This window comes from Moschus berezovskii, chromosome 23, assembly GCF_049115385.1.
Source record: "Moschus berezovskii isolate FMDL1 chromosome 23, NW_MosBer_1.0, whole genome shotgun sequence".
In the NCBI taxonomy this organism is placed as follows: Eukaryota; Metazoa; Chordata; class Mammalia; order Artiodactyla; family Moschidae; genus Moschus; species Moschus berezovskii.
This window is the reverse complement of record NC_142482.1, coordinates 25,871,359-25,898,728: the sequence shown is the minus strand read 5'-3', so window position 1 is coordinate 25,898,728 and position 27,370 is coordinate 25,871,359. Positions and strand designations below refer to the sequence as shown.

General features: G+C 48.9%; 1 protein-coding gene across 3 annotated transcripts in view; it reads left to right on the top strand.

Annotated features, from left to right (window-relative positions):
• The first annotated feature begins 480 nt into the window (after positions 1-480).
• MOCS1 (molybdenum cofactor synthesis 1) overlaps positions 481-27,370 on the top strand; it is a 35,860-nt gene continuing 8,970 nt past the window's right edge. For all 3 annotated transcript variants that reach the window (XM_055405850.2, XM_055405849.2, XM_055405852.2), the window contains exons 1-4: positions 481-672; positions 8,766-8,892; positions 10,350-10,517; positions 24,682-24,846. In XM_055405850.2, the coding sequence (XP_055261825.2) occupies positions 559-672; positions 8,766-8,892; positions 10,350-10,517; positions 24,682-24,846 (574 nt within the window). In that variant the 5' untranslated portion in view covers positions 481-558. The remainder of the gene's footprint in view (positions 673-8,765; positions 8,893-10,349; positions 10,518-24,681; positions 24,847-27,370) is intronic.

Genomic DNA, 27,370 nt, shown 5'->3' with positions numbered 1-27,370 from the left:
AGGACATACTTTGGGGAGAAATGGCTGATAACGCTAGAAAGATGGTGAAGGAAAAGCCTACAGCTATTACTCATTCATGTCTTTTTTCCTCAGATCTTTTTATATAAAATGTTGATATTTTGTTCATTATGTTTTTATTTATTTATTTTTTTTACATTCTGACTTTTTGAGATATTGCATTAAAACATTATCTTGAAAATCTACTTTTTTGGCACCTTCTTAAATTTCATTCACCTGGCCCTAAAGCACTTAGGTCGTGGTTTGTGACTGGCACAAAGTCCAGAGCTGCCCGTAGGGAAAGACTCAGGATCTCTGGCTGAGTTTGAACTTGGCGTTTTCCAAGCCCTCCCTAGATAGAACACAACCTGCCAGGGAAAAGGAGCCGCGGGAGTGGACTACAACTCCCAGAAAGCCGCGCGGCACGGCGCCCACGCCGATTGGCTGCTCGGGCCCCGCCCCCGCCCCGCCCCTGCCTCGAGGACCCGGGGCGGCGAGTCCCGGGCTAGCGTTCTCCCGAGTCGGCTACCTTGTGGGATCTTGTACCGCCGGCAGGCTTCAATGGCGGCCCAGCCAGTGTCCCGGGTGGTGCGGCGGGTCCTGAGAGCCGGTGTCCGAAGCTGCAGCTCGGGGGGTCCCGTGACGCAGCCATGCCCTGGGGAGCCTGTCGTGGAGGTGAGCCCGTCCGCATCCACACTTTTCCGGGGGGAGGCAGTGGCCAGGCAGCTAGCTGCCCAGAAGCACCCGGGCCCCTCCGCGGCAGCTGCTTCTGAAAGTAGTGTCCGCTCCTGGGAGGGACAGGCGCTTAATTAGGGGCACAGGGAGAGGTGTGGAAAGATGTTCTCTAGATCGACCGCCCAGTCCCACCTGGAATCCCAACTGGGGGTGGCGGGGTGGGGGTGCTCCCTGGGGTCTGACTCAAAAGCTTCCCTGCCCACCCGGCCAGGCAACCTCCTTCCAGGTCTGAGTGACTCCCAGAGATGGGGGAGCAGGAGGGCAGGACTCTGGGACCAGTGCGATGTTATTAGCACCCCTCTCAGCCCTGCCTCACACCCTTAAACAGCTTCTTCCTTAAACAGTTTCCTCACTGTACCCCGCGGGGAGGTTATCTGTGTAATCAGGTGTTTTTATGACACCTATTTCATAATGTGGCACTGACTAAAAATGTCACTTTGTAGTCACCTGGCTTTGTGACCCGTCCTTCATTGGCTGTTTGTGTTTCATCTTCATTTCCCTTAGGAGGGTTCAGCCTGATTCTGGAGCAGAGTGGAGCCCAGAACCTGGGCTCTTGCAGGTTTGGGAATCTGCTCTCTCTTTAGGGTTAGGATAGCTGCCGACCCCGAGTCCTTAACAGCATCTCTCCGGGATTTTTGGCGTGACAAGTTTTCAGTTTGTTTTGCCCATCTTGTCAGGGTATCATTTTGGGAGAAGCATCTCTTTTTATTTGGTGAAACCTTTTTTGGGTCCATTTGGTCATTCCTTTCCCACCACCTGGCGCAGGACTTCAGGTTCAGGGGTTCAGCAGGGCAACAGATTGAGCACCTGCTGTTGCTCAATCAGGAGGAGGGTTTCAGGCTAAATTGCTTTCCCCAATTCTGACCTCCCTTCTCACCCTCAGGATCCTTAGATAAGCAGATCGCATTGATGGGAAGTGAAGTGTGTCCAAATTCTTGAACTCTGAACGTCATGCAGGGAAAAATGGGAAAACCAAGATGGTTGAGAGGTCTTTAAAGAATTCAGGAAAAGGGAAGTTTCTCCTCCCCACCCCGAGCCCCTAACTTAATTTGTACTTTTCAACCTGTGCTAAGTGGCTTCATTTATGGTTTCACTGAGGCCTCACAATAGACCACCTGAGGTGAGTAGAGTTTGTGTCTTCAGGTGAGGGAGCCCATGGAAGTGAACTTCCCTGGACCCCCCTGAGCTGTAAAGTAAGTGAGCAGGAGCTCAAACTCTCGCACCTGTGCTCCGGCTTCTTTTCTTCAGGGAGGATGGGGGAGGCTGCTCCTGCCCTTTCCTTTACACTGTGAGGGAGGAGGTATCATTAGCAGGTAGGAAGGTGGACTTGAGCAGAATGCCTCAATTTGAATCCCAGCCCTGCCACTTACTAGGTGTGTGAACCTCAGCAAGTCCCTTCACCACTCAGTGCCTCCGTCTTCTCCTCTGTAAAATGGGAATAAGTGTCTACTTCTTAGGGTGGTTATAGAGATTAAAGGAGTTAATGTAATATATATATATATACACACACACTTGAAAAGTCTGGCCCATGTACATGCTGTGCATGTGTATTTCATGTTTGTCTTAATTATTATCCTTGCCATCATTGTCACATGCTGTGTCCCATAAGTTCCCTCCCACGTGGACACTCAGGACACTCATTCTGTCCCCTGTTTGACCATAGACCTCCCATCTTGGACATCTCCCAGCAGGGTTATCCTCCACAGACGGGTTGCTCCCCTGTGTTTCTAGGTATGGTGCTTACCCGGTGTTTTGCAGGCAGATATTTGGGGCCGTTTGAAACAGACCTGGTGAGGTAGCATGCGGCAGAGCGCTGGACAGGCCGCCCCAAGCTTTCACACTTGCCGCGCCCTCAGTGTGACCCGGCTCCTGGGCCTGCGGCTTCCCCTCTTTTCATGTCTTTAAGACCAGGGAGTGGCCAGCCCATCTGTACGCAGTTGAGGGAGGGCATAGAATGTCTTTCGGAGACTCTCAGAGGTGAGCGAGTCTTGGAGATGGGTGTGTTCTGCCCATCTGCTGAGCTTGTCAGTTGGCGGGAGCAAGGGTGGGGGCTCCTGGAATCCCTGTCCTCCCTTCCCTTCCAGCAGGGCGCCTTTTCCTTACACCACCGTGCCCTGGAGGTCTGGTTTGGGATGGGAGGTGCTGGGAGAAACAAGGGGAAGCCAGGAGGCGTTGTCCGTTTGTCAGGGTGTTTGTCAGGGTATGGGCGTGAAAGATGTGCGGTGTGGGAGGGAGCTGGCTGCGAGGCTGGTGGAAGGGGGCCTTGGGCTGGGTCCACTGGCAGCTTGAGCTTCTCCAGGTGGACAGGGGAGGTGAGCGGGCACACAGGAAGGTGGGTAGGGGAGACGGAACCCCTGCTGGCCTGGTTGGCACAGTCAGGACAGAGGGCTTCCCACAGTTGCAAGCACTACACCCCTTTTTCTCCATCTCAGGCTCCATGCAGGCTTTGTTGGGGTGACACGGGACTGGCCTCAGGTCCCGGGCGTGCTGCCTTGGTTCAGGGGAGAGGGTGGCTCTGTGCCAGCGTCACCTAGTTATTCAGGGGGCTGGGGAGAACTCGTGTTGGAGAGGTTTCTGCAGGAAGGGATTGGGTACATGAGGAGGGTAGCCGGGCCAGGCCTGGAGCAGTCACCCTTGGGAGGAAAGCAGACTTTTCATGAGGCCTATCTGAATGTCCAACCTGCCCAGCTCCTCAGAGGCTTCACTTCAGTGAAGTATGACTATCCTTACAGGTATGAAGACCTCAGACTTAGGGGCTGGAGGGAGAGTGGAGGTCAAGGCCTGGGGCTGGGCACTTTGCCCAGGTCCCCTCATTTAATAGAGATGAATTTTGAACATCCCTGGGTATAGCTCATCCCAAAGAGGGTGTAAACTGGGCCAGTGCTGTTTGGGTTTGGCCTGTCTCTTTGTCCCCAGCTCCTGTGGTATATACACTCCAGAGCTATTTGGAGGTTGGCCTTTATCAGTCAAATCAAAGGCCCGATGTTAGTGGATACCAGGGAAGGCACTTGGAGGGCAGGTCCCTCCCTAAACTGACTCCTTCCCCACCTCACCCAGTCTGCACTGGTAGGAGACGAGATGTAACCAGTAGCATGTGGTTGGCTGCCTTGTGCCCAGTTACTCGCACTGGTGTCCATGGTCCCTGGGTGGCTCAGACCCTGCTTGCCCTGCTTCGAGTGGTGTGAGGGCAGGTCTGGAAACCCCAGCCTTGGGCCCTCTGCCATTAAGTAGGGCTTTGCAAGACTAGGGAAGCTGGCATGAGTGGGAAAACCAGTTGTAGTGTATGCAACTAGTGCCCCTCCACGGATATATGACGACTGGGCATTTCTAAGTAGGAGTTAGGTAAAGTGAATGGGGGCAGTCTCTTCCTGAACCCCTACTGTGTGCCAGGAGCTCCTGCGGTTCACTTAGGTAGGATTATTGTCCATACTTTATGGACAAGGAAGCTAAAGGTGAAAGGGTAGTTGGCAACCGGGCCTGTCATTCAGGTTTACCTGCCTCCTAAGCCAACGCTCAGAACTGCAATCACCCTGATTAACATGGCACTGAACTCTGGTGTGGCTGGACTAATGGTTCTCCACCTGGGCTGCAGAGAAGAATAGGAACGCTACAAACAAAGCCAGGTCCCCAGCTCAGAGCAGCGGAGACAGAATCTTTGGTCTGGGGCTCTGGCGTCAGTATTGCTAAGAAGTTCTTCAGGTTATTTTCATATGTAACAAGAGTTGAGAGTCACTGTTAGAGGCTAAACCTTTTTTTTTTTTTTAAACTTTGGAGAAGGGCATGGCAACCCACTCCAGTATTCTTGCCTGCAGAATCCCGCAGACAGAGGAGCCTGGCGTGCTACAGTCCACAGGGTCGCAAAGAGTTGGACACGACCAAGCAACTAGCATACACATTGTTGCTTAATAATGTTGCACAACAGAGTGAATTAGCTGTGTGTGTACATTCACCCTTTCCCTCTTGGCCCTCCGTTTGGCTAAAGCATTTTGACAGTAGAGACCAGCCTAGAAATGAATGGCTACCCCAGTGAACCTTGGTTTTACACACACTACCTTTCTCTCTGGATTGGGGACCTGCCTATCTGTCCATTGACACAGGTGGTTTGACACCTGCTATGACACGGGGACGCTGAGTCAGGCAGGAAGACTTCCCACCCCAGGCGGGCCCAGGGAGTCTGAGCAGCCAAGGATGTTCTGCTTGTGACATGTCCTAGCTTCTCCTGGGCAAGAGGCTTCACTGTCTAATCTGTCCTGTAATTCCTCCTGGATTCCAATCTCCTTTGACTGGTGCTAATATTTTTTTTTCCCTCTAGGGGGTTTAAAGGAAAGGGGAAAAAAAAAAAAAAGGAAGACTGAAAGTAGGACATGCAGTGTTGTAGGAGAGAGGAGGCAGGGATGAGGCGTGTTAATATCCAAGTGATGAGTTTGCAGTCCTGGCAGGGAGAGGGAGAGGAGAGATGTGTTTTGTGTGTGTTTAGGAGGCTGCCTCAGGTACTGGCTGTGTGATCTGAATGAATGTAGATAAGGTCACTCTTGGGTTCAAAAATGAAATCAGGCTTGCCCCACCCTTGGCCAAAACAGAAGGCCTAATTCCTTGCTGGGTTGCCCCATTCCACACCCATCTCCGGTTTCTGCTGAGTCATGCGCCTCTGTCCTCTCACTGGCTCCCATTCCGGGATTCATTTGGGTTCCTCCTTCCCCCAGCCACCTCCCCCAGGATGTTCAGATTAGGGTGAGGAGGGCATCTTGGAGAGTGGGAGGAGGGACCCTGGAGTGATTAACCAGTTACTGAATCGTGAATAGCTGTTGATTCCTGGCTGTCTGGGCTCCTGGACTCTGGTGGCCAGTGGGGATGGGACTTTTGATTCTGCTGTGTGTCCCTGCCCCACCCCCAAGGGCATGGGTGGAAAAGCAGTGGGGTGAGTAGGGAGGGAGGAGGGAGCACTCTTGTGATTGTTTCAGACTGCAATTCAGGGAAGTGACGGCTACTTTCTGGTCCCTGGACCGTAAGCAGAGTTTCTTAGAGGACTGGGAAACTGGTCCTGAAGTGAGCAGAGCGAGGTCAGTTTTATGGACCCCAGAAAAGCCTGAAGCACCCACTGCTTCCTCTGTCTCATCCCTTCTGCCTCTTGAGCCAATCAGTGGCCCTTGACCTTGGCTGTACGTTAGAATCACCCTGAGAGATGAAAAGCACAAGCTCCTGGAAATCTGAATTCAACTGGTCTGCGTGGGAATGTTTTTCTTCAACTCCTCAGATGGTTCTAACAGGCAGCCAGGGCTGGGGAGGTCCCTGAAGTAAATGTTTCTCTTTCCTGGACCGCAGGAGACCCAGAGAACTGCTTTCTTTCTCTTTTAAACTTTAAAAAAAAATTTTTTTTATTGGAATACTGTTGATTTACAATGTGCTGTACAGCAAAGTGAATCACTTATACATATATCCACTCTTTTTGAGATTCTTTTCCCATATAGGCCATGACAGAGTCCAGAGTCCTGAGTCCCTATGCTATACAGTAGGTCTTTATTAGTAGTGTGTGTACAGGCTTCCCTGGTGGCTCAGTGGTAAAAGAATCCGCCTGCTGATGCAGAAGATGCGAGTTGGATCCCTGGATCAGGAAGATCCCCTGGGGAAGGAAATGGCAGCTCGATCGTGCATTCTTGCCTGGGGAGCCCCATGGACAGAGAGAGGAGCCTGGCAGGCTACAGTCCATGGAGTAGAAAAGTCTCAGACATGACTTAGCAACTGAGCACACAGCACGCAAGTGCATGTATGTCATTCCCCCTTTATAAGTCTTCCAGTTTACCCCTTTCCCCCTTGGCCACCATAAGATCGTTTTCTACATCTGTAACTTTTTTTTCCTATTTTGTAAATAAATTCCTTTGTACCTTTTTCTCATGTAATTGATCCAGTATCTGCCCTTCTCTATCTGACTTCGCTCAGTATGAGTCTCTGGGTCTATCCATGTTGCTACAAATGGCATTATTTGTTCTTTTTTATGGCTGAGTCGTTTTCCTTTGGGTGTGAGTACCACATCTTTATCCATTCCAGAGGCCTGCTTTATTAGGTTATAAGATGGTGATAATCTGGGGTGTTTCTCTGCCAGCATCCTGGCTAACCCCCTCTCTCACAGCAGGACACTTTTAGCCCATAACTGTCCTTGTTTTATAGCTGGGAGGGCAGACCAAGAGGAGTCAGCGAGCTTTGCCAGTCTGTTAGGGCACACAGAGCCCGGAAACCAGGGTTCTTGCCCCTAGTCCAGAGCTCTATCCGTAGACCTCACAGATGACCACTACGGTCATGATTTCTTTGTTCTAAAGACTCTAGAGAAATGACTTCTCCCTGCCCTGTTGCATCCTGTGTACCTTCTTGGACACACCCTATGCAACTAGGGGAAAGACAGCAGAACTTAGAAGACCTGGATTTGAGTCCTGGTTCCACCAGGGGTGTTCGTGGGCCCCATCCAAGCATTGGTTATAATAATCCTTTCAGGTGTGGGGATGGAACAGAGAACGTTCTTTGGAACCCTCAGGATGCCTTGCAGATGTTATTTCTGTGGGGCAGTTATCATCAACATCTGTCATGACCCAGGATTGTGCTCTAAAGCCGGGGTCCTCAACCTTTTTGCCACCAGGGACCAATTTCATGGAAGACAATTTTCCACAGACTGGGGCTGGCGGGGGGGGTGGTTTCGGGATGATTCAAGTGCGTTACATTTACTGTGCACTTTATTTCTAATCTAATGCTGCCACTGATCTTATAGGAGGTACCGGTCCACATCCTGGACTTCGGGGACCCCTGCTCTAAAGAGAGAGGGGGAGAGAGAGCAGATGAGCTCAGACTTGGGAAAGGGGGAGGGAGGTCGGCTGCCTCCTTTCTCTCCCCCAGGATGAGTCTGTGCCTTGTGAGAAGCCTCCAGCAATCCCCTCCCCCTTATACCCCAAAGTGTGGGTCCTTAATCCTTTCTTCTGGCAGTGGGTGGGTGAAGGGTAAGGACTGATGTAATCTGGGCATGGGGTTAGCGTGGTGGCCATCCTGGTACCTCCATCCTCCCTTCCTGGGGGCTGGTGGCCTCATTCCCTCTGTGGGTCCCCCTGGTTGTACTGTCCTTACCCCAGGGCCTTCTACAGGAGGGGAGCCCCCCCATCGTAGGTATACCCACCCTGGCTGGCTGCGGCCCCCAGCTGCTCCTGGGGGTGTAGTCTGTTGGGTCCCCCTGGACAGTGGGAAGGCTCCAGAGAGCACCCCCCCCATTTCCAAGGGGGAGGCAGCTTGTGTGACCCCCTCTGTCACAGGGAGTAATTGCTTTGAACTCAAGGTAAGGAGGGTTTCCCTAGTGGCTCAGCTGGTAAAGTATCTGCCTGCAATGTGGGAGACCTGGGTTCGATCCCTGGGTTGGGAAGATTCCCTGGAGAAGGGAAAGGCTGCCCACTCCAGTATTCTGGTCTGGAGAGTTCCATGGACTGTATAGTCCAAGAGTCGGACACGACTGAGTGACTTTCACTTTCACTTTAAGGAAGAGGAAGCCTGGGTTGGAGAAGTGGTTCCATGTCCCAGGCCACTGGCCCTCTCAGCTGCCTGTTCCTCCCTCCTCATTTCTGGATGTGTTTCTTGGGTGCCGAGAGGCACATGCCCTCCCGGTGATCTGTCCAAAAGATGCTAGGGATGGCTGTTCCTGGATGGGCTTCCTTTGAGGGAGGCGTGACAGGGAGGAGGTGGGGGCCGGGTGGGGTCTAGTGCCCTTTACCCTGTCCTGATACCCAGGCAGCTGCACCCCAGCAGAGGCCCTGCACCCCCAGGGCTGAGTGCGGAGCTTGGAGGGGCAGGTCCTTCCTTCTAGACCTATCTCTCATCCTGTGAATGAGGGGAGACTTCCAGACCCCCAGAACCGTGGAGCCCACATATGGATGGAAAGGCAGTGTGTGGGGGTGTCAGAGGGGAGGGAGGGGGTGGTTGACGGTGGGTGGGGGGGTCATGTCCCAGAGGTGGGCTCTCCCCACACCTGCCCCCAGCCCGTGGTTCCTCCCGCCCCACTGCAGGTGCCGTCCAGGTCAAGGCCGTTCCTGGGGGAGCACGCCGCCCCCTTCTCCGCCTTCCTCACCGACAGCTTCGGCCGGCGCCACAGCTACCTGCGGATCTCCCTCACCGAAAGGTGCAACCTCAGATGTGAGTTGCCCCCCAGGGCCCTCTCTGGGCACCTGTCCCTCTGCTACAGTGGCCCCTGCAATCACCCCCAGTCCAGGAATCTTCCTCCCCATTCCTCTTCCTAGAAAACTCCACCCAGCCTTCTTCCTTGCTTGTCAAGTGGGGTTCAGGGGCAAGGTGGGGATCAAGAGTGAGTTTTATGATCCTGGAAGCTGGGTTGTCTTTGGAATTAGGCTGGAGAACAGAATTGCTGTTGGATTCAGGATCGAGGCTGACCTGGGACCTACCACGGGCTTGGGACTCTTCCTCCCTCCCTCCTGATTTCCTGAGGTCTGCACAGTGCAGGACATGGCATGGGGCCCGCTGGGCACTGTGAACAGGTGAAATAGGCCAGTGCCCAGGCCAGCACTGCCGGGTATAACCAAACACTCCAGTTTCATGAGACAAGTCATCTGGGGCCAGGCTGGTACACAGTCCTCATTGCATAACATCACACAGAGAGCTCTGGGGCGGGTCCACTGCTGGAGGGACTTCCACAGTGTGTGCGTCCATCTGTCCTGCCTTTCTTCCATCTTTCCTCCCTGCCTCCCTTCCTCTCACTGTAACTCACAGTAAGAAATGTGTTTACTTCATGGCCCAATAAGTACATGTCTGTGTAGTAAATGTTCAACCTAACAGTACTTACCCCGTGCAATGCTGATGTTCGGATATTCTTACCCAATCTGTTCCATCTTAAAAGACCAATTCTAGACCCTTCCCTAATCTGCCTGCCTCCCTGGCAGGTCCTGACTACTAGTGCTGTTAAACCTGTCCCACGGGAACTGAAGGGAGGAAATGGTGCCCCACTCACCAGCCAGGGCTCGCCTCGTTATCCCCTTTTGCTGCCTTGCCCTGAACGGGCGGTACCTCAGTCTTCCAGTCTGTGAAATGGGACTGGTGTTCGGTCACCTGAAGGACTGTAGCCTGGGTGAGAGAACACGTGTTGCCACAGAGGGGAGTGGCTTTGCCCAGGGCAGGGAGCACCTCCTGGCCTCCTGTACCTCAGGACACACAGAGGTGGGGCTCACTGTTGTCAAAACCAGATGAGGTGGAGGAACTGAATGGTGGCAGGAGGAATGGGCCCAGGACCCTGGCCTTTCAGGCAGACCCCGCCCAGCGGCCCCTCATAGAGGGAGTCGGTCTCGGCCTGCCCCTACCTCCAGCCAGGCTGCCCTGGAAGCTCGTTTTTCATCTTTAACCCACTGAAGGACATCAAGGCCAGATGGGGAGGAGTGTTCAATTTTATAGAAGAGGAAGGTGAGCCTCAGAGAGAATCTGGCCTAGGGTTTGTGCCACCTCAGACTTGGCCGGGCCTCTCCTCCTAGCTGGGTTGGGGTTCTGGAGCAACTTACAGCATGGTGCACGAGTTGAGGGCCGAAGGCCTCGCAGTCTGACGACCGCAATCACTTCCTTCCTCCATGTCCCCTCCCTTCCCTCAGGTCAATACTGCATGCCCGAGGAGGGGGTCCCTCTGACCCCCAAGGCTGACCTGCTGACCACAGAGGAGATCCTGACCCTGGCCCGGCTCTTCGTGAAAGAAGGCGTGGACAAGATCCGGCTCACAGGGGGAGAGCCGCTCATCCGGCCGGACGTGGTGGACATCGTGGGTGAGTTGACCAGAGTTACCACCACCTCCTCTCCCAGGTCCTGCTTCATCCAGCTTGACTTGAGTACAAATATCAGAAGCCAACACTCCTTTGGGACATTATGCTCACAGAGTCCTGCCGCCCTCTGGAAACAGGCACCATCGTTATTCTCATTTTTGTTAAGAAATGAGGCACAGAGAATTTGGAGAACTCGCCCAAGGTCACAAAGCTAGTAAGTGCCAGAGCCCAGTGGTTTGACGTCAGATTTAGACTGAAGTCCTCCCCCAGGCTTGGAGGCCCGCGTGATCTGCTTCCATCAACCGCAGAGACGGCTCTCCTGCCGCTCCGCCCCCACCCTGCCCCGCATTCACACCACCAGGCCTTCCCACGTGCCATTGCCCTCGCCGGGAGCAGAGGGCTGCCGGCCTGCCTCGTTCAGGGCTCTGCTCCGGTGTCATCTCCTTAGAGGAGGCCTCCTTGACTGCTCTGTCTTCCCACAGCTGTTTTGTCTCCCAGGAGTTGGCAAGATACAGCCCAGGGCCACCTCCTGCTTGTGCGTAGCCTGTAAGCTAAGACTAGTTTCTCCGTCTCTAAATGTGATTGAAAAAGAAAATCAAAAGAATAACATCTGTGGCACATGAGATTATATGAAATTTTAAATTCACCATCCATTAATAAAGTTTTATTGTGACGTAACCACACGCACTCATTTACATATCTCCCACATTGCAGAGCTGAGGAGTTGCCGCAAAGACCACACGGCTGGCAAAGCTGAAAATATTGACTGTTTGGTTTCTCCAACAGAAAAGGTGTGGCGACCCTACTCTACCATGTGTTGTTTGGCTAGTTTTTGTCTTCTCACTAACTAGCATGAAAGCTCTCAGGGATCTGGGCGGATTCTGTTCATAGCTGTGTTTCGAGCACCTAGGAAAGGGCCTGGCCCACAGCTGGTGCTCAGCAGTGTTTGCTGAATGAATGAAGGTGGTTCACAATGCAGTCTCTGAAGTATGATACGCCCTTGTGGGGATCTCAGCGGCGCCTGTATACTGCTGTTATAGTAGTATATCTCGGGCAACTTTTAAAGTCATCCTAAGCCTTCAGGTGAAGAAGGTCACCTGCCTTACAGGCTGGACCTGGGGAGGCAATAAGAAGGAAATGTCCAGCACGTGGCAAGTGCTGTGTGTGGGGTGGCCATTGGCGTATGCTGGTTCTAAGCCCTGAGGTCAGGCAGGGACCGTAACTGTGCAATTATAGCAGATGAAGTCAGAGGAAGATAAGCATTTTCTTGGATTGCTGAGGCCCCCGCCTCCGCTGCTCGGGGTGGGATCCCCCAGCCCTCAGCTGTGCGCCTCATTTGCTGGTTCAGTGCACATTCTCTAGAGTGCCTGCTTGTGTGCCTGGCACTGTGTTGGGGTCAAAGACGAGTGATCGTGGGCCCTGCCTTCGAGGATCCCAGTCCATTGGCGGGAGTAGCTCCTGAAGACTGCCATCTGACACGGAGCTCAGCTGCTGTGCGGGCTCTGAGGAGGGGCCCAGGGACCCCTGCCAGCTTTTTCCTCCCTCCTGCCCTATGGCCAGCTCCCTGCAACCCGCCCTGGTCACTTGACCTGGAATCCTGGCATCATTCCTGGGCTGCACACGCTGGCCAAGGGCAGTTGACTTGACCCGCCCTGTTCCAGGCTGTTCCTCAGGGCCTGATGGGCAGACCGGGTTCCAGGAACGGGCCAGACCTGGCTGGCTGCCCTTGGTTGGGGCACTACCTCTGCTGTCTGTCGAGGGCCTGTGGGTGAGCCAGGGCGTGGGGATCACTGCTGGTCAGAGAGGGCTGGCTGAGCACAGCCCGGGGGACACAGAGCTCTCCTGGCATAGGAGGAGGCCAGGGAGCCCAGAGAGGCGGCAGCTGCGTTCCCGCTCTGGGCTCTTCCACCCCCTCACCCTGTGAACTTGGGCAGGTTCCTGTCCCACCCTGGGCTCAGAGTCATGATCTATGCAGTGGTTGCTTCTTGTGCTCTCCTGCTCTGATGGCCCTGGGTTATTGGTCCTGGCTTGGTAGCGTGGGGATAGTCAAGGGTTGATCTGGTGGTTTGAACAAGGAAGCGGCTACAGTGACCGACTTCGAATAATTTATCTCTTTCTTCAACGGTGTGTATTGGGGCGGGGCAGTGGGGACTGTACCATGCCCCTCCTCCCCCCCCCCCGTTCTCCCCCAACCCTCCCCCAGTGTTCTGAGACAATGGCAGTCACAGGGCCTGGAATTCCTGTGCTGCTGTGTTTGCTACCACTTTGACATCTCCCAGCCCAGGTCCTTTGATTGGCAGAGGTACTTCTTCAGAGTAAAGCTGCCCTGCAGGGCAGAGTAAGTGGGGCTAGTGAGGAAGAAGGGGTAGAGGGAGGGGAGGGGGCAGCAGGCAGAGCTGAGATGTTCACAAGCACTTGTCACCCACTCTCCAGATGAGAGTTTTTAGGGACCCCATCCAGGGGCAGAGTGAAGGCGTTGTGGGTTTCACTGAGTCAGCCATCTTGGTCTTTCCGGGTCCCTGCTTGAGGCTGTCAGCCCTGGGACTGATGCTGCAGAACCGCCCCTGAGAAGACGGCTCAGCTTGGGAGCCCCTCCAACAGTCCTGAGCTGATCCTGCACTGCTCCTCCTGGCTTGTGTATGAGCAAGTTCCTCCCTTCCTGTCATGGATTTAGGGCAGTGCTGTCCCATAGAACTTCCTGGGATGATGAAAATGTTCTATGTGTTGTCTGATACAGTAGGCAGCCTTGGGCTTCAGATGCTGCTACTGTGACCGAGAAACTGAAATTGTAACTTTATTACAGTTTCACTGATTTAAATGGCCACATGTGGTTAGCAGCTGACACTGTTGGATGGTGACGGTTTGCGATTTTCAAAAAAAGAAAGCATCAAGTAGGCACACCTTACTTGATGATGCTTTGCTTTACTGTATTTCACAGATACTGCATTTTTCTACAAATGGAAGGTTTGTGGCAACCCTGCATCGAGCAAGTCTGTTGGTGACATTTTTCCAACAACATTCGCTCACTGTGTCACATTTTATTAATTCTCACATTTCCAGCTCTTTTTTTGTTGTTACATTTGTTATGGTGGTCTGTAATTAGTTATTTTTTTTAATATTTATTTATTTGGCTGTACCAGGTCTTAGTTGCGGCATTGGGGATCTTCAATCTTTGTTACCTCATGTGAGATATTAGCTCCCTGACCAGGTGTTGAACCTGGACCCCCTGCCTTGGGAGCTCGAAGTCTTAGCCACTGGACTTCCAGGGAAATCCCATGTGATCGGTTGGTTATTTTAGATGTTACTACTGCAGCTCCCTGAAGGCTTAATAGTGGTAATTTTTAGCAATAAAGTATTTTTTAATTCAAGTATGTACGTTTGCTTAGACTAATGCTATTGTACACTTAACAAACTACAGGATAGTGTAATCATAATTTTTTTTAACTGCACTGGGTCTCGTTGCTCCGAACAGGCTTTCTCTAGTTATGGCCAGTGGGGCTACTCCTGGTTGCGATGCACGGGTTTCTTATTGCAGCGGCTTCTCTCGTTGCAGAGCACGGACTGTAGGTGCTTGGACTCAGTAGCTGTGGTCCACAGGCTTAGTTGCTCTGTGGCATGTGGGATCTCTCCAGACCAGGGATAGAACCCATGTCTCCAGCATTGGCAGATGGATTCTTAATCACTGGACCACCAGGGAAGTCCAACATAACTTTTACATGCACTGGAAAACCAGGAGACTCTGTGTGACTTGCTTTATTGTGATACTTGCCTTAGTACAGTGGCCTGGAATCAACCCCTCAGTATCCCCAAGCTATGCCTGTAAACACACAAGTCCTGTGATAGTGCTGGCAATGTTTTCTGGGCACTTGTTTTGGCTTCTGACCTCAAGACTGACTTGTTGCTGTCAGATGACAGCTTAGTTGGAGAATCGCTCAGTCCTGCAGGCTTTCCCTTTTATTGTTTTGTTCTTCCGTCCTCCGTTCTGTTCTTCCATTATGTTGAAGAAATTAAATGTGGAGCATCCAGGTCTCAAAGCTTAGAGCCTATAGTAAGAGGCCTGATGCAATGAAGAGGCATGAAAGATTTTTGAAACAGGGTGAAGTTTTTTAAATTTATTTTTGATGGACTCTATTTACATAGAATTTTAGAGTAAATCCTAATCCTGGGTTCTTTAAATAATCTCATTATTGATCCATGCATGGCCTTTTTCACTTTATACAAATGTATTTACATATTTTGATAATGCTATGAATTCCTAAGGAAACCCGCTACCTCATCAAATTTTTTTTTTTTTTTTTTTGAAGAATCAGAACCCTGGCAAAAACCTTTGACCACCTCTGTGGACTTCATTACCTTGTATTTCTCCTTCCTAAGAAAACACTTGTTTATGCCTTGTTTATCATTCCTTTGCTTTTTAAGAATGAGGTAGTGTTCCTGAATTTTTGAGTATTGTGCTGTGTGCAGTCTTTCAGGAATTACTCTTTGGACGCAGCTGAAATTCACAGATGTCACCCTGCGTTGCAGTTCGTTTCTTTTCACTTATTTCCTTTCCTCTTCGGTCTTCTGTTCCATTATGTGAATATACCACACTTGCTCTTAGTGAACGTCTGGGTTGTTTACAGTTTCTTGATGTTATAAACAGTGCTGCGTTAAACACTTGCATTCTCATTCAAGATGTAGTGCATCTTCTCAGGGAAAAGAGTTGCCAGGGTATGGAATATGTGAATGTTTAACCTTGGCAAACAATTCGGCATTGTCTTACAGTGGTTGTACAACTTTACACTCTCCCTAGCAGTACCTAAGTATCTTTTGGATCCTTCCCAACATTCAGTATTATCATTCTGAACTTTTTCCTGTGGACTATGTATAAAATGCCATTTTATTGTGGTCTTGCTTTGTACTTCCCTGTTTAGAATGAGGTCAGGCATCTTGTCACATGTTTATTAGCTATATATATATATATTTATTTATTTATTTTCCTGTGTCATACCAGATCATGTCATGTGCCCATTTTCCTGTTTTCATATTGGTATGGTCCAAGTTCTTGAGATACGTTGCAAATATCTCCTCCCAGTTTGTAAAAAACAAGCCATACTTTGTGTAAAATTTTTTGATCAGTAGTTGTTTTGAATTTATTAGTTTTGTCTTTTATGGTTAGTGCTTTTTGTACTTAATGAAACACATTACTCAAGATCAGAATAATACCTATGGTTTTACTAAAATATTTGAAGTTTTGTTTTTGCATTTAACTCCTTAGTTAATCTGTGGGTAACTTCGGAGAATCCAGTTTCATTCTTTTCCATGTGAATAGTTACTTTTACTAGTTCCCATCTATTGAATAATTCCTACCTCCTCCATAAATCAGCTATGTGCATTGGTCTGTTTTGGGTTTGTTTTATTGTATTTAGTTTGTCTATCTGTATGCCGGTATCACACAATCTTAATCTCTATAGCTTCATAAATCTGTTATCTGATAAGGGAAGTCCCTTTTAATCTTCAACAGTGCTTTAGCTAGCTATGTCAAGCTTTGTCCATGAGAGTTTTAGAATCTGATTACCACATTCTCTGGAAAATTCTGTCGGGATGCCCCCCTTTTTTTAATTATGTGCAAATACATATGACAGAAAATTTACCTTCTTTCTTAAACGTACAGCTCAGTGGTAGTAAGTACATTCACATTATTATGTAATCATCACCACCATCTAATCCTATTCTCTTGTACATCTGAAATTCTACTATTAAACAGTGACTACCAATTCTCTTCTTCCCCAGCCCCTGGCAACCACCATTATACTTTCTGTCTTTACGATTTGGGCTGCTCTACGACTCATAGCAGGAAAGCTATGACAAACCTAGACGGTGTGTTGAAAAGCCGAGAAGTTACTCTGCCGACAAAGGCCCATATAATCAAGGCTGTGGTCTTCCCAGTGGTCATATATGGTTGTGAGAGCTGGACCGTAAAGAAGGCAGAGTGCCAAAGAATTGATGCCTCAAACTGTGGTGCTGGAGAAGGCCCCGAAAGTCCCTTGGACAGCAAGAAGATCAAACCAGTCAATCTTAAAGGAGATCAACCCTGAATATTCACTGGAAGGACTGATGCTGAACCTAAAACTCCAGTATTTTCGTCATCTGATGCAAACAGACAATTCTTTGGGAAAGCCCCTGATGCTGGGAAAGATTGAGGGCAGAAGGAAAAGGAGGGTGTCAGAGGATGAGATAGCTGGTTGGCATCACTGATGCAATGGGCATGAACTTGGGTAAACTTTGGGAGATGGTGGGGGAAAGAGGCCTGGTGTGCTGCAGTCCATGGGGTCACAGAGTCGGACATGACTGGGAAACTGAATAAGAAATCTTGTGGTATTTGGGTTTTTGTGTGTGTGGGTGTGTGTGATTGGCTTATTTCATTTAGCAAATGTCCTCAAGATTCATTCATGTTGTAGCATATTGAAGACTTTCCTTTCTTTTTAAGGCTAAATAATATTTCATTGGATGAATGTGCTACATTTTTGGTAATTCATTCATTGATCAACTTGGGTTGCTTCCGTGTTTTAGCTATTGTGAATAATGCTGCTGTGATCGTGGATGTACAGATATCTCTTTGAGACTCTACTTTGAATTCTTTTGTGTGTATACCCAGAAGTGGAATTGCTGGGTCATATTGTAATTCTGTTTTTAATTTTCTGAGGAGGTTCAGCACTGTAGGGAAGTCAGCTTCCCAGTTGGCACTAGTGGTAAAAAAAAAAAAAAACCTGCCTGTTAATGCAGGAGATACAAGAGATGAGGACTTTAATTCAGAGTTTTATTAAGTTCAGTTCAGTTCAGTCGCTCAGTCGTGTCCGACTCTTTGCAACCTCATGAACCACAGCACGCCAGGCCTCCCTATCCATCACCAACTCCTGGAGTTCACTCAAACTCATGTCCACAGAGTCGGTGATGCCATCCAGCCATCTCATTCTCTGTCTTCCCCTTCTCCTCCCACCCCCAATCCCTCCCAGCATCAGAGTCTTTTCCAGTGAGTCAACTCTTCGCATGAGGTGGCCAAAGTATTGGAGTTTCAGCTTTAGCATCAGTGCTTCCAATGAACACCCAGGATTGATCTCCTTTAGAATGGACTGGTTGGATCTCCTTGCAGTCCAAGGGACTCTCAAGAGTCTTCTCCAGCACCACAGTTCAAAAGCATCCATTCTTCGGTGATCAATTTTCTTCACAGTCCAACTCTCACATCCATACAGACCACAGGAAAAACCATAGCCTTGACTAGACGGACCTTTTATTAAAGTGTAATTTAATTATATGGCCAGAGAATCTTATCTATATGAAACTTATCCTTTCAAATTTATTGAGGATTGGTTTATGGCCTAGTATATTGGCAATTTTTATAACTTGTTTTTTATTCTTGAGCAGCTTACCCTTTAATTATTGCATGCTGCTAAGCTGCTGCTAAGTCACTTCAGTCGTGTCCGACTCTGTGTGACCCCATAGACGGCAGCCCACCAGGCTCCCCCGTCCCTGGGATTCTCCAGGCAAGAACACTGGAGTGGGTTGCCATTTCCTTCTCCAATGTGTGAAAGTGAAAAGGGAAAGTGAAGTTGCTCAGTCATGTCTGACTCGTAGCGACCCCGTGGACTGCAGCCTACCAGGCTGCTCCGTCCATGGGATTTTCTAGGCAAGAGTACTGGAGTGGCTTGCCATTGCCTTCTCCTAATTATTACATGAAGAAATCTGTATTTGTTTATTGAACCCAACTGGTTAATTTTCTTGCCTAAACCTTTTGTTATGTCAGTCTCTGCTGACTTTCCATCTGCTTGGCCTGCCAATAATAAATAACCGGGTGGGTTTGTTGGTTTCTCTCAGAGGTCCTATTGCTTTTTATTTCTTCTATAGTTGAGGTGATTTTATTAGGTTCACATGTGGTTAGAATTGTTATGTCTTCTTCATAAATCAGATCTTTTATCACTAAGGAGTAGCTCTCTCTCCATAATGATATTTTTGGTCTTAAGGTTTATGTATTTGATTTTACTAAAGTTATATTAGCTTGCTTTTAGCTTTCATAGGATTATTTTATCTGTTTTCGTCTATTCATTTTTAATCGCCATGTGTTCTTTTTCCTTTGGTATGTCTCTTACAATAGCACATTGCTATTACATTGATCAAATTTGACAATCTTTGACTTTTTACTGGCAAGTTTATTCTGGTTGCCTTTGTTGTAATTATTGAGATAGTTGGACTCATTTCAACAGTTTAAAAAATCTGTTGTACTTTTTTGTGTTTTTTCCTCCTTTTTGGCTTTTATTTTCTTCCAAATGAGGCAAAAGCTTTAGCACACCCTTAGGCCTTTGATATAGTTTTCAACCTTCCTCACTGTTATTGTTGATGTTTTCTGGAATTTTACTTTCAGGTTATTACGAATAGTCTGCCCCTCTGTCTCTCTTGTAAGCACCCTGTCTGTCTTTTTAAGATAACTTTAACAAGATATTTGATCATGTGTAAATGCACATTTCTCGCAGTGTCTCTTGGATTTGTTTCTCTTCTTATATGAGTATTTTTGTTGTGGTGGTTTCTAATGGTGACTCCAATATTGATGGTGAATCTAATTAAATCTGATGTGCCAGGTAGTTTTTATAATGTTTTAAAGCAGTTCAGTTCAGTTGCTCAGTCGTGTCCGACTCTTTGCAACCCCATGGACTGCAACACGCCAGGCCTTCTTGTTCATCGTGAGCTCCCAGAGTTTATTCAAACTCATGTCCATTGAGTTGGTGATGCCATCCAACCATCTCATCCTCTGTCGTCCCCTTCTCCTCCCGCCTTCAATCTTTCCCAGCATCCGGGTCTTTTCAAATGAGTCAGTTCTTCGCATCAGGTGGCCCAAAGTATTGGAGTTTCAGCTTCAACATCAGTCCTTCCAATGAATGTTCAGGACGGATTTCCTTTAGGATGGACTGGTTGGATCTCCTTGTAGACCAAGGGACTCTCAAGAGTTTTCTCCAACACCAAAGTTTTATAACATTAAAGTAGTAATTTTATAATATTATTTGAATGCATATACAATTTTGTATTCAAGGTTCATTCCTTCATTATGTTAAGAATGTCACTGCATTGTCTTCTTAATCAGTCTGGCTATTGGGAGAAGTCTTATGTCCACTCTGGTTTTTGCTGTTGGTGATATGCACTTCTCTGGATCAAGTGTTGCCTTTGTTGTCTAATTTCCTTAAATTTTACCTAATATGTGTAGGATAAGCTTTTCCTCCTCTGTCCTGTTGGCATTCAATGAAATTTTCCTGATACAGGGAAATTTTTTCCCATTATTCTATTCCTTCCTTCTCCCAAGTTTAATTTTTTCTTTTCTTGGACCTCTATTTGGATGTTGACCCATCTACTTAGATCCTCCACTGTTCTTAAATTATATTTTGGTGTCTTATTCTCTTCATCCTTTTCCTAGAAGAGCCCTTTAGTCTTACCTTCCAGCTCATCAGTTTGTCCTTCTGTGTGGATGTTACCATTTATCTCCTTGTGTTATTCATTTCACAATAATGTTTTTAGCTACTGCTTTCCCTTGTTCCCTTTTACCGTGAAAAGCTGTGTTTCATTTTGTTAATATCCTCTGTCATTTGTTTTGTTGTATTTATATTTCTCTTACAGTCTTGGTCTGTGTGATCATTTTTTTTTTTTTCTGTTGATATGAATGGAGGGTTGGGGTTTTTTTGTTTGTTTTTGGTCAGGGAGGCACTAGATGTACTTCTCAAGGGTCTCCTTAGGTTAGCCAGTAAATTTACTGCCCTGAGGATATGAGCTATTCTGTATGACACTACTTAAAGGGAAAAGGTTCAAGGCCGGATCGTAGTCTTTGATAGGCCCAGAGAGCTCAAGACGCCAGAATACCACAGTTATTCACTCCTGTTTGTAATCTTCCCCACCAGGGACCAGCCTGACCCTAAACCCTAACCCAAAACAAGTCTCTGGCGTTCTCACTAAGTAAGGTCTTGATATTGTCTCTACTCAGGTCACTGACGCTGCCTGTCGTAGTGGCCTGACTCCTTCCTAAAGACACTGATGCTGTCCTGACTCCCTGTCACTGGTCGTAACTACAGCCTTGATGCTTGCCCCAGCGAAGGCCCTGATAATGTCCCTAATAGCCGTAAATGCCCCTCACTATCCCCCTAATCCTATCCCTAACTAAGCCCCTGATGCTGTCCCTAACTAACAGCCTGTCTCTTACCAGGGCCCTCAAGTTTTCTCCAACAGAGGCCCAAATACTGTCCCTAAGGCCCTGAGGCTGGCCCTAACTAATGTCCTGACTATGGCTCTAACTAATGCCCTGAGGCTGGCCCTAACTGAGGCCCTGAGGCCCTTCCTGACTAAGGATGCTAACTCAGACTGTGCAGGGTGTATACTATGCAACTCCAGGAGATGCTGTCCACCTGGAGCGTGATGAGAACAGCATCTCCTGGAGTGATGTAATATGGTGGTCCAGCAGGCCTTCTGCCCTCGGGGAGAAGCAGGTTGGAAGGAAGCAATGACCCTCAGTGGGCTTTGGAGGAGGGAAGCGGAGGAATGGGTGCCTGAGGCCAGACGGTCCCCCTCTGTGGTCTTCATCTCCCAGCAGGACATTGACAGCTTCCACCCACCCCCCGACCCACCTGATCGCCACCCACCTGACCTCTAGTGAATTCCTGAGCTAGTTCTCTGGTGCTCCTGTCACCAGATTCTTCAGTAAGGGGACAAGCAGTTATCATACTAAGGCATCAGTGGATAAGGGCAGGGAGAAAGCTTACCCGCCCACTCCCCACCCCCGCTGGCTTTCTCTTAACTGCTTTCATTCACCAGTCCCCTTCAGCTCCACGCCCCTTTCCCCGTACCAGCTCAAAAGGGACTGTCCATCATCCTGTGAGTTTCTCAAGATTGTCTTTTTTTTTTTTAAGTTCCTAGATTTCTGTATTTCTTCAGGGTTGATTTGTTGGAGGGAGCCAAGAACTACTACTAGTTTTTTCACATTGGCAGAGTCCCCAGAGTAAAGTTCTCTTTGTTTTTAAAACAACTTTTATTTTTACACTTTGATTTTCTTATTGCAAAAGCAATACGTGTTTATTTCAGATAAGCAAAAATAATATCACTGCTGCCCAACTGAAACTGCTGTCAACCTTTTGGTTTGGCAACCTGCCTATCTTTTTTTCTTCTCACCCTAATTTTTAACCTGCCCTCTGGACTTCGTGTATTTCCCAACATCCTGACATATTTTGGTACAGAGTCATTTTTAGTTGCATGATATTCCATCATCTAGACAAAGCATAATTTACCAGTTGTCTTTTTGACCATCGGGATGTTTTCCTATTCCCTTTATTATGTATTGTTCATTGATCAATACATATTTGTCAATGAATATTGTTCACTTCCATGATTATTGGGTTTTTTTTTTTTAGTTTTATTTAGATTCCATGTTTAAGTGAGATTATGTGGTATTTGTCTTCTCTGACTTATTTTCATTTAACATGATGCTCTCAGGGTCCACCCATGTTGTTGCAAATGGCCAGATTTCCTTTGTTTTATGGCTGAATGATATTTCATTGTGTGTGTGTGTATACCACATTTTAATTATCCATTAATGGACAAGTCTGGGTTATTATAAATAATGCTACAGTGAACATAGGTTGCATATATCTTTTCAAGTTAATGTTTTCACTTTCTTTGGATAAATACCCAGAAGTGAAATTGCTGATCCTAGGGTAGTTCTATTTTAAAATTTTTAAAGAATCTTTGCGCTGTTTTCCTTAGGGACCGCACCAATTTACATTCCTACCAGCAATGCATAGGGTTGCCTTTTTCACCACATTCTTGCCAACACTTTTATTTCTTGTCTTCTTGATTATAGCCATTCTAACAAATGTTAAGTGATACCATTGTGACTTTGATTTGTATTTCCTTGATGATTGTTAATGTTGAGCACCTTTTCATATATCTGTTGGCCATCTGTAGATCTTCTTTGGAAGAATGTCTATTCAGATCCTCTGCCCATTTTTTAATCAGGTGGTTGCTTTTGTTTTTTTGATGTTGAGGTGTATGAGTTCTTTGTATATTTTGGATGTTAACCCTTCATCGTATGTATCATTTGCTGATATCCTCTGCAGTTCAGTAGGTGGACTTAAGTCCACCATTTGCTTTGCTGTGTGCAGGCATGTTCCTTTGAGGTAGTCCCTCCCACTTACTTATTTTTGTTTCTGTTGCCTTTGCTTTTGGTGTCTAATCCAAAAAAGTCATCACCTAAATCAGTATCACAGGAAGCCCCTTTGACTCATTGCCTATCTTCTCTTAGGAGTCCTATGGTTTCGCCTCAAGATTTAATGCATTTTGAGTTGATTTTGACTTTCGTGTATAGCATTCCTCTGCACTTGGCTATGTAGTTTTCCCTGTCCTTTCCTCATTGCACGTTTCTGGCTTCCTTGTTGTGAATTACCGCACGTGCATGGGTGTATGGACTCTGCTCTGTTCCAGTGATCCGTGTAGCTTTCTTTCTTTATTTGGCTGCTCCGGATCTTAGTTGCAGCATGCGGGATCTTTAGTTGCGGTCCATGGGATCTAGTTCCCCACCCCAGGATTGAACCCAGGTCCCCTTCATTGGGAGTGTGGAGTCTTAGCCACTGGACCACCAAGGGAATCCCTCGCAGGTCTTTTTTTATGCCGATATTATACCATTTTGATTGCTACTGCTTTGTAATATAGTTTGAAATCAGGGAGTGTGATGCTTCAAGCCTTGTTCTCCTTTCTCAAAATTGCTTTGACTATTGAGAGTCTTCTATGGTACCATACATATTTTAAGATTGTTTGCTCTCTCTCTCTGAAAAATGCCATTGGAATTTTGATAGAGATTGCATTGAATCTGGGGATTGCTTTGGGTTAGGATGGCACCTTTTAACGATGTCGCTTCTTTAATCCACGAGCAGAGAATATCTTTCCATTTATTCGCGTGGTCTTCAGTTTCTTTCCTCCATGTGTCATAGTTTTCAGTGTCTTCTGACTATCTGCAGCTACTCAGCGTTGCCCCCACCCCCTTCAGCTGGCTAAAGTGCTGTAGCCTTAGGGTAAAGGCTGCTGCCTTGCCCCTGCTGGTGGGGATGGTAGGGTGACCAGCACACCCAACTCATCCCTGTACAGATCCCTAGAAGGCAGCCTCCCTGCCACAGGCAGGGCCCCCGCTGCTGCTCCTTGTCTAGGTGACTGCTAAGCTTGGTGCCGGCTAGCTCCCCTCCCGCTTTGTACAGAGCCCCCCTCTGTGCCCTTTGGGCTCTGCTCTCCTTAATGCATCTGGCCCCATCTGCGCTCTGGCCAAGGGGCACTCAGTGCTCTATGGTTGGTTCCTTTGTTAGTTAGGTTAGTCAGTTCAGGCGCTCAGTCGTGTCCGACTCTCCGCGACCCCATGAACCACAGCACGCCAGGCCTCCCCGTCCATCACCAACTCCCGGAGTTCACTCAAACTCATGTCCACAGAGTCGGTGATGCCATCCAGCCATCTCATTCTCGGTCGTTCCCTTCTCCTCCCGCCTCCAGTTCCCCCCAGCATCAGACTCTCTTCCAGTGAGTCAACTCATCTCATGAGGTGGCCAAAGTATTGGAGTTTCAGCTTCAGCATCAGTCCTTCCAATGAACACCCAGGACTGATCTCCTTTAGAATGGACTGGTTGGATCTCCCTGTAGTCCAAGGGACTCTCAAGAGTCTTCTCCAGCACCACAGTTCAAAAGCATCAATTCTTCGGCGATCAGCTTTTTTCACAGTCCAATTCTCACATCCATACATGACCACGGGAAAAACCATAACCTTGACTAGACGGACCTTGGTTGGCAAAGTAATGTCTCTGCTTTTCAATATGCTGTCTAGGTTGGTCATGACTTTCCTTCCAAGGAGTAAGCGTCTTTTAATTTCATGGCTGCAATCAGCATCTGCAGTGATTTTGGAGCCCCCCCAAAATAAATTCTGACACTGTTTCCATTGTTTCTCCATCTATTTCCCATGAAGATCATTGTTTTTATCCTTATGTTTCTTGTTAAGCTAAACCTGGTCGGTCGTAGTCCATGGAGGGCCCGTTTTCTATCCACCTTACAGAGTTTCTCCTTTCAGCCCTTCTCCCGGCCTCAACAAGGACAAGCAGGCTGATACCCCTCCCTGTTCTCTCTCCAGCCCAGCTCCGCCGGCTGGAAGGCCTGAGGACCATCGGCATCACCACCAACGGCATCAACCTAGCCCGGCTGCTGCCTCAGCTTCAGAAAGCTGGTCTCAGCGCCATCAACATCAGCCTGGACACGCTGGTACCGGCCAAGTTTGAGTTCATCGTCCGCAGGAAAGGTGAGCAGATGGGGTTCACGGTGGAGGGTGCCCCTCCCAGGTCCTTGTAGCAGGGGAGCCGTGGCAAGTGCGAGGGGCCTAGTCTCTCCCTCTCCTTGTCTGGGCTCTCGCGAAGCCTAGACGTTTATTCCTCCCTCTTCACTCTTGCTACACGTCCCTTTTCTCTGTGGCCACCCCCTTGAGGACATTTTGGGGTCAGATGCTAGTGAACTGTGGTGACCAGCTTCCCCCTTCCCTGCCCAGGATGGAGAGTGTTCCCAGAACACAGGACGTTCCATTTTAAAACTACGACGGTCCCTGGCACACTAGGACAAGTCGTTTACCCTGTAGTGAGGCCTGAGGAAGTGTGGGGCAGCCTCGGGGTGGAAGCCGCCATCCTAGATGCCAGGGACAGGGCCAGCGCTGCCAGGTGGGGGGATCCCCCAGCACCCAGGGGTGCTTGCGGGCCCCTCCTGATGTAGCAAGCCTCTTTCTTCACCTCCTGCAGCCAGCACACCCACGGCCGCCTCCTACCGGGCTCCATCAGGGAGGGGCCAAGCCCTGGGTCTCACTAGATTGGCGCCCGCTGTCCATGAGCTCTGGGTTGGGTGGGAGGTTCTATAGAGGGTCAGAGGCCCTTTGATTTGGGAAGGGCGGTACACTACCGAGACTGCTCTGGAGGATCAGAGAGATGGCTGGGGAGATCCGGCTCTCCTTCCCCTTCTCTGGAAACAGCCTGGAGCTCAGCCCCACCTCCTGTCCCGCCCCCTCCCCCCACCAGCGTGTAGCTTCCTGTTTATACCCAGCTGTGTGCTGAGGAAGCCGGGGCAGTCTTTGCTTTCTGCGAAGGGCTGCTCTGGGTGCAGTGAAAGGACAGATACAGGATGCTGCTCTGCCTTATAGACTACAAAGGGCTGAGAGTATGATGCCAGGGGACCACCTTTGCTGGCTGTGTGGTGTCAGTTCAGGCCTTCAGAGGGGTCTAGAGAACTCGCTAGGGCTGTCTCTCCTAGTAGGGGCATACTAGGAAGGCTTCAAGGAGGAGGCATTCCTACCAGGCCTTGAGGGATGGGGCATTCAAATCAAGGGAGCTTACTCTGACGGGGAGCATCAGTTGAACCTGCAGGGGCTCTGAGGCAGGGAGGTGGAAGATGTAATTGGGAGCTTTATTTGCACCCACCTACTCTTGAGAGTCCCTTGTACTGCAAGGAGATCCAACCAGTCCATTCTAAAGGAGATCAATCCTGGGTGTTCATTGGAAGGACTGATGCTAAAGCTGAAACTGCAATACTTTGGCCACCTCATGTGACGAGTTGACTCACTAGAAAAGACTCTGACACTGGGAAAGGTTGGGGGCGGGAGGAAAAGGGGACGACAGAGAATGAGATGGCTGGATGGCATTACCGTCTCTATGGACGTGAGTTTGGGTGAACTCCGGGAGTTGGTGATGGACAGGGAGGCCTGACGTGCTGTGATTCATGGGGTCACAAAGAGTCGGACATGACCGCTGAGCGACTGAACTGACTGACTGACCCCTAACACCCACCCGCAAACCCACACATCCCCACATCCCCTGCCTCCTTGACTCCTTTCCTGGAACAGAGTTTGGAGACAGTAGATCCTAATGTCAGATCTTCCCTCCCACTTGCACCTCTGTGTCCCCTGCCTCCTTTTGGAGGGAGAGTGCTTTACAGAAGAGAGAACTTTCTGGCAACACATTGTGTAAATGCTGCCCAGTCTTTCCTTTGCTGTCTCTTCCTGCCGTCTTGGGGAGGGCATGGCAACTCACTCCAGTATTCTTGCCTGGAGAATCCCATGGACAGGGCTGCCTGGTGGGCTATAGTTCATGGGGTCGCAAAAGAGCCAGACAGGACTAAGCGATGAGCACTGCCATCTTACTCCAGAAATGCTACGGGGAAACCATGGAGGCCAGCTGCGGGGCATGGGAGGGTCTGTAGGCACCTAGATGTTTGGATGCATGAGTAAGCTGGGGCAGGAGGAGAAGGCAGCCTGGGACCGCATTCACAGAGATGGGCAAGACGCACATGCACAGGCCGTGCTCACCAGCCCGGCCCAGCGTCTGGGCCTACTAGGTGCTTGAGGAGAACATGAAGAGTGGGTGAATGGATGCACTGGGGAGGAGGAAGCGCTGCGAGGGAGTTGGGGGACCTGCATTCTGAAGGATGAGTGCGAGCCCCACCTTCAACTCCCGCCCCTGGCCCCAGTGGGCACTGCCTGTCTCTCTCGACCTCGGTTTCTTCTTTCAGTGGGTTCACCTAGATCAGGGTCCCCACACTACAGCCCACCAGCCAAGTCCAGCCCCTGTGCCTGGCTTCTTACAGCCTGCGAGCCAGGAATGGATTTTGCTGATAGCATTTGCCATGAATTTAATGATAAGGAACATTCGCCATGAATCCCAATTAAGTGAAATATTGTCCCTCCAAAAAGAACTTCATTCTTCCATTCTATTTGAGGAGCTGTGTTATAAGTTATATTCAATTATTATCATATTCTGAATTTAGTTAATGAAGCCTTTATGATACAT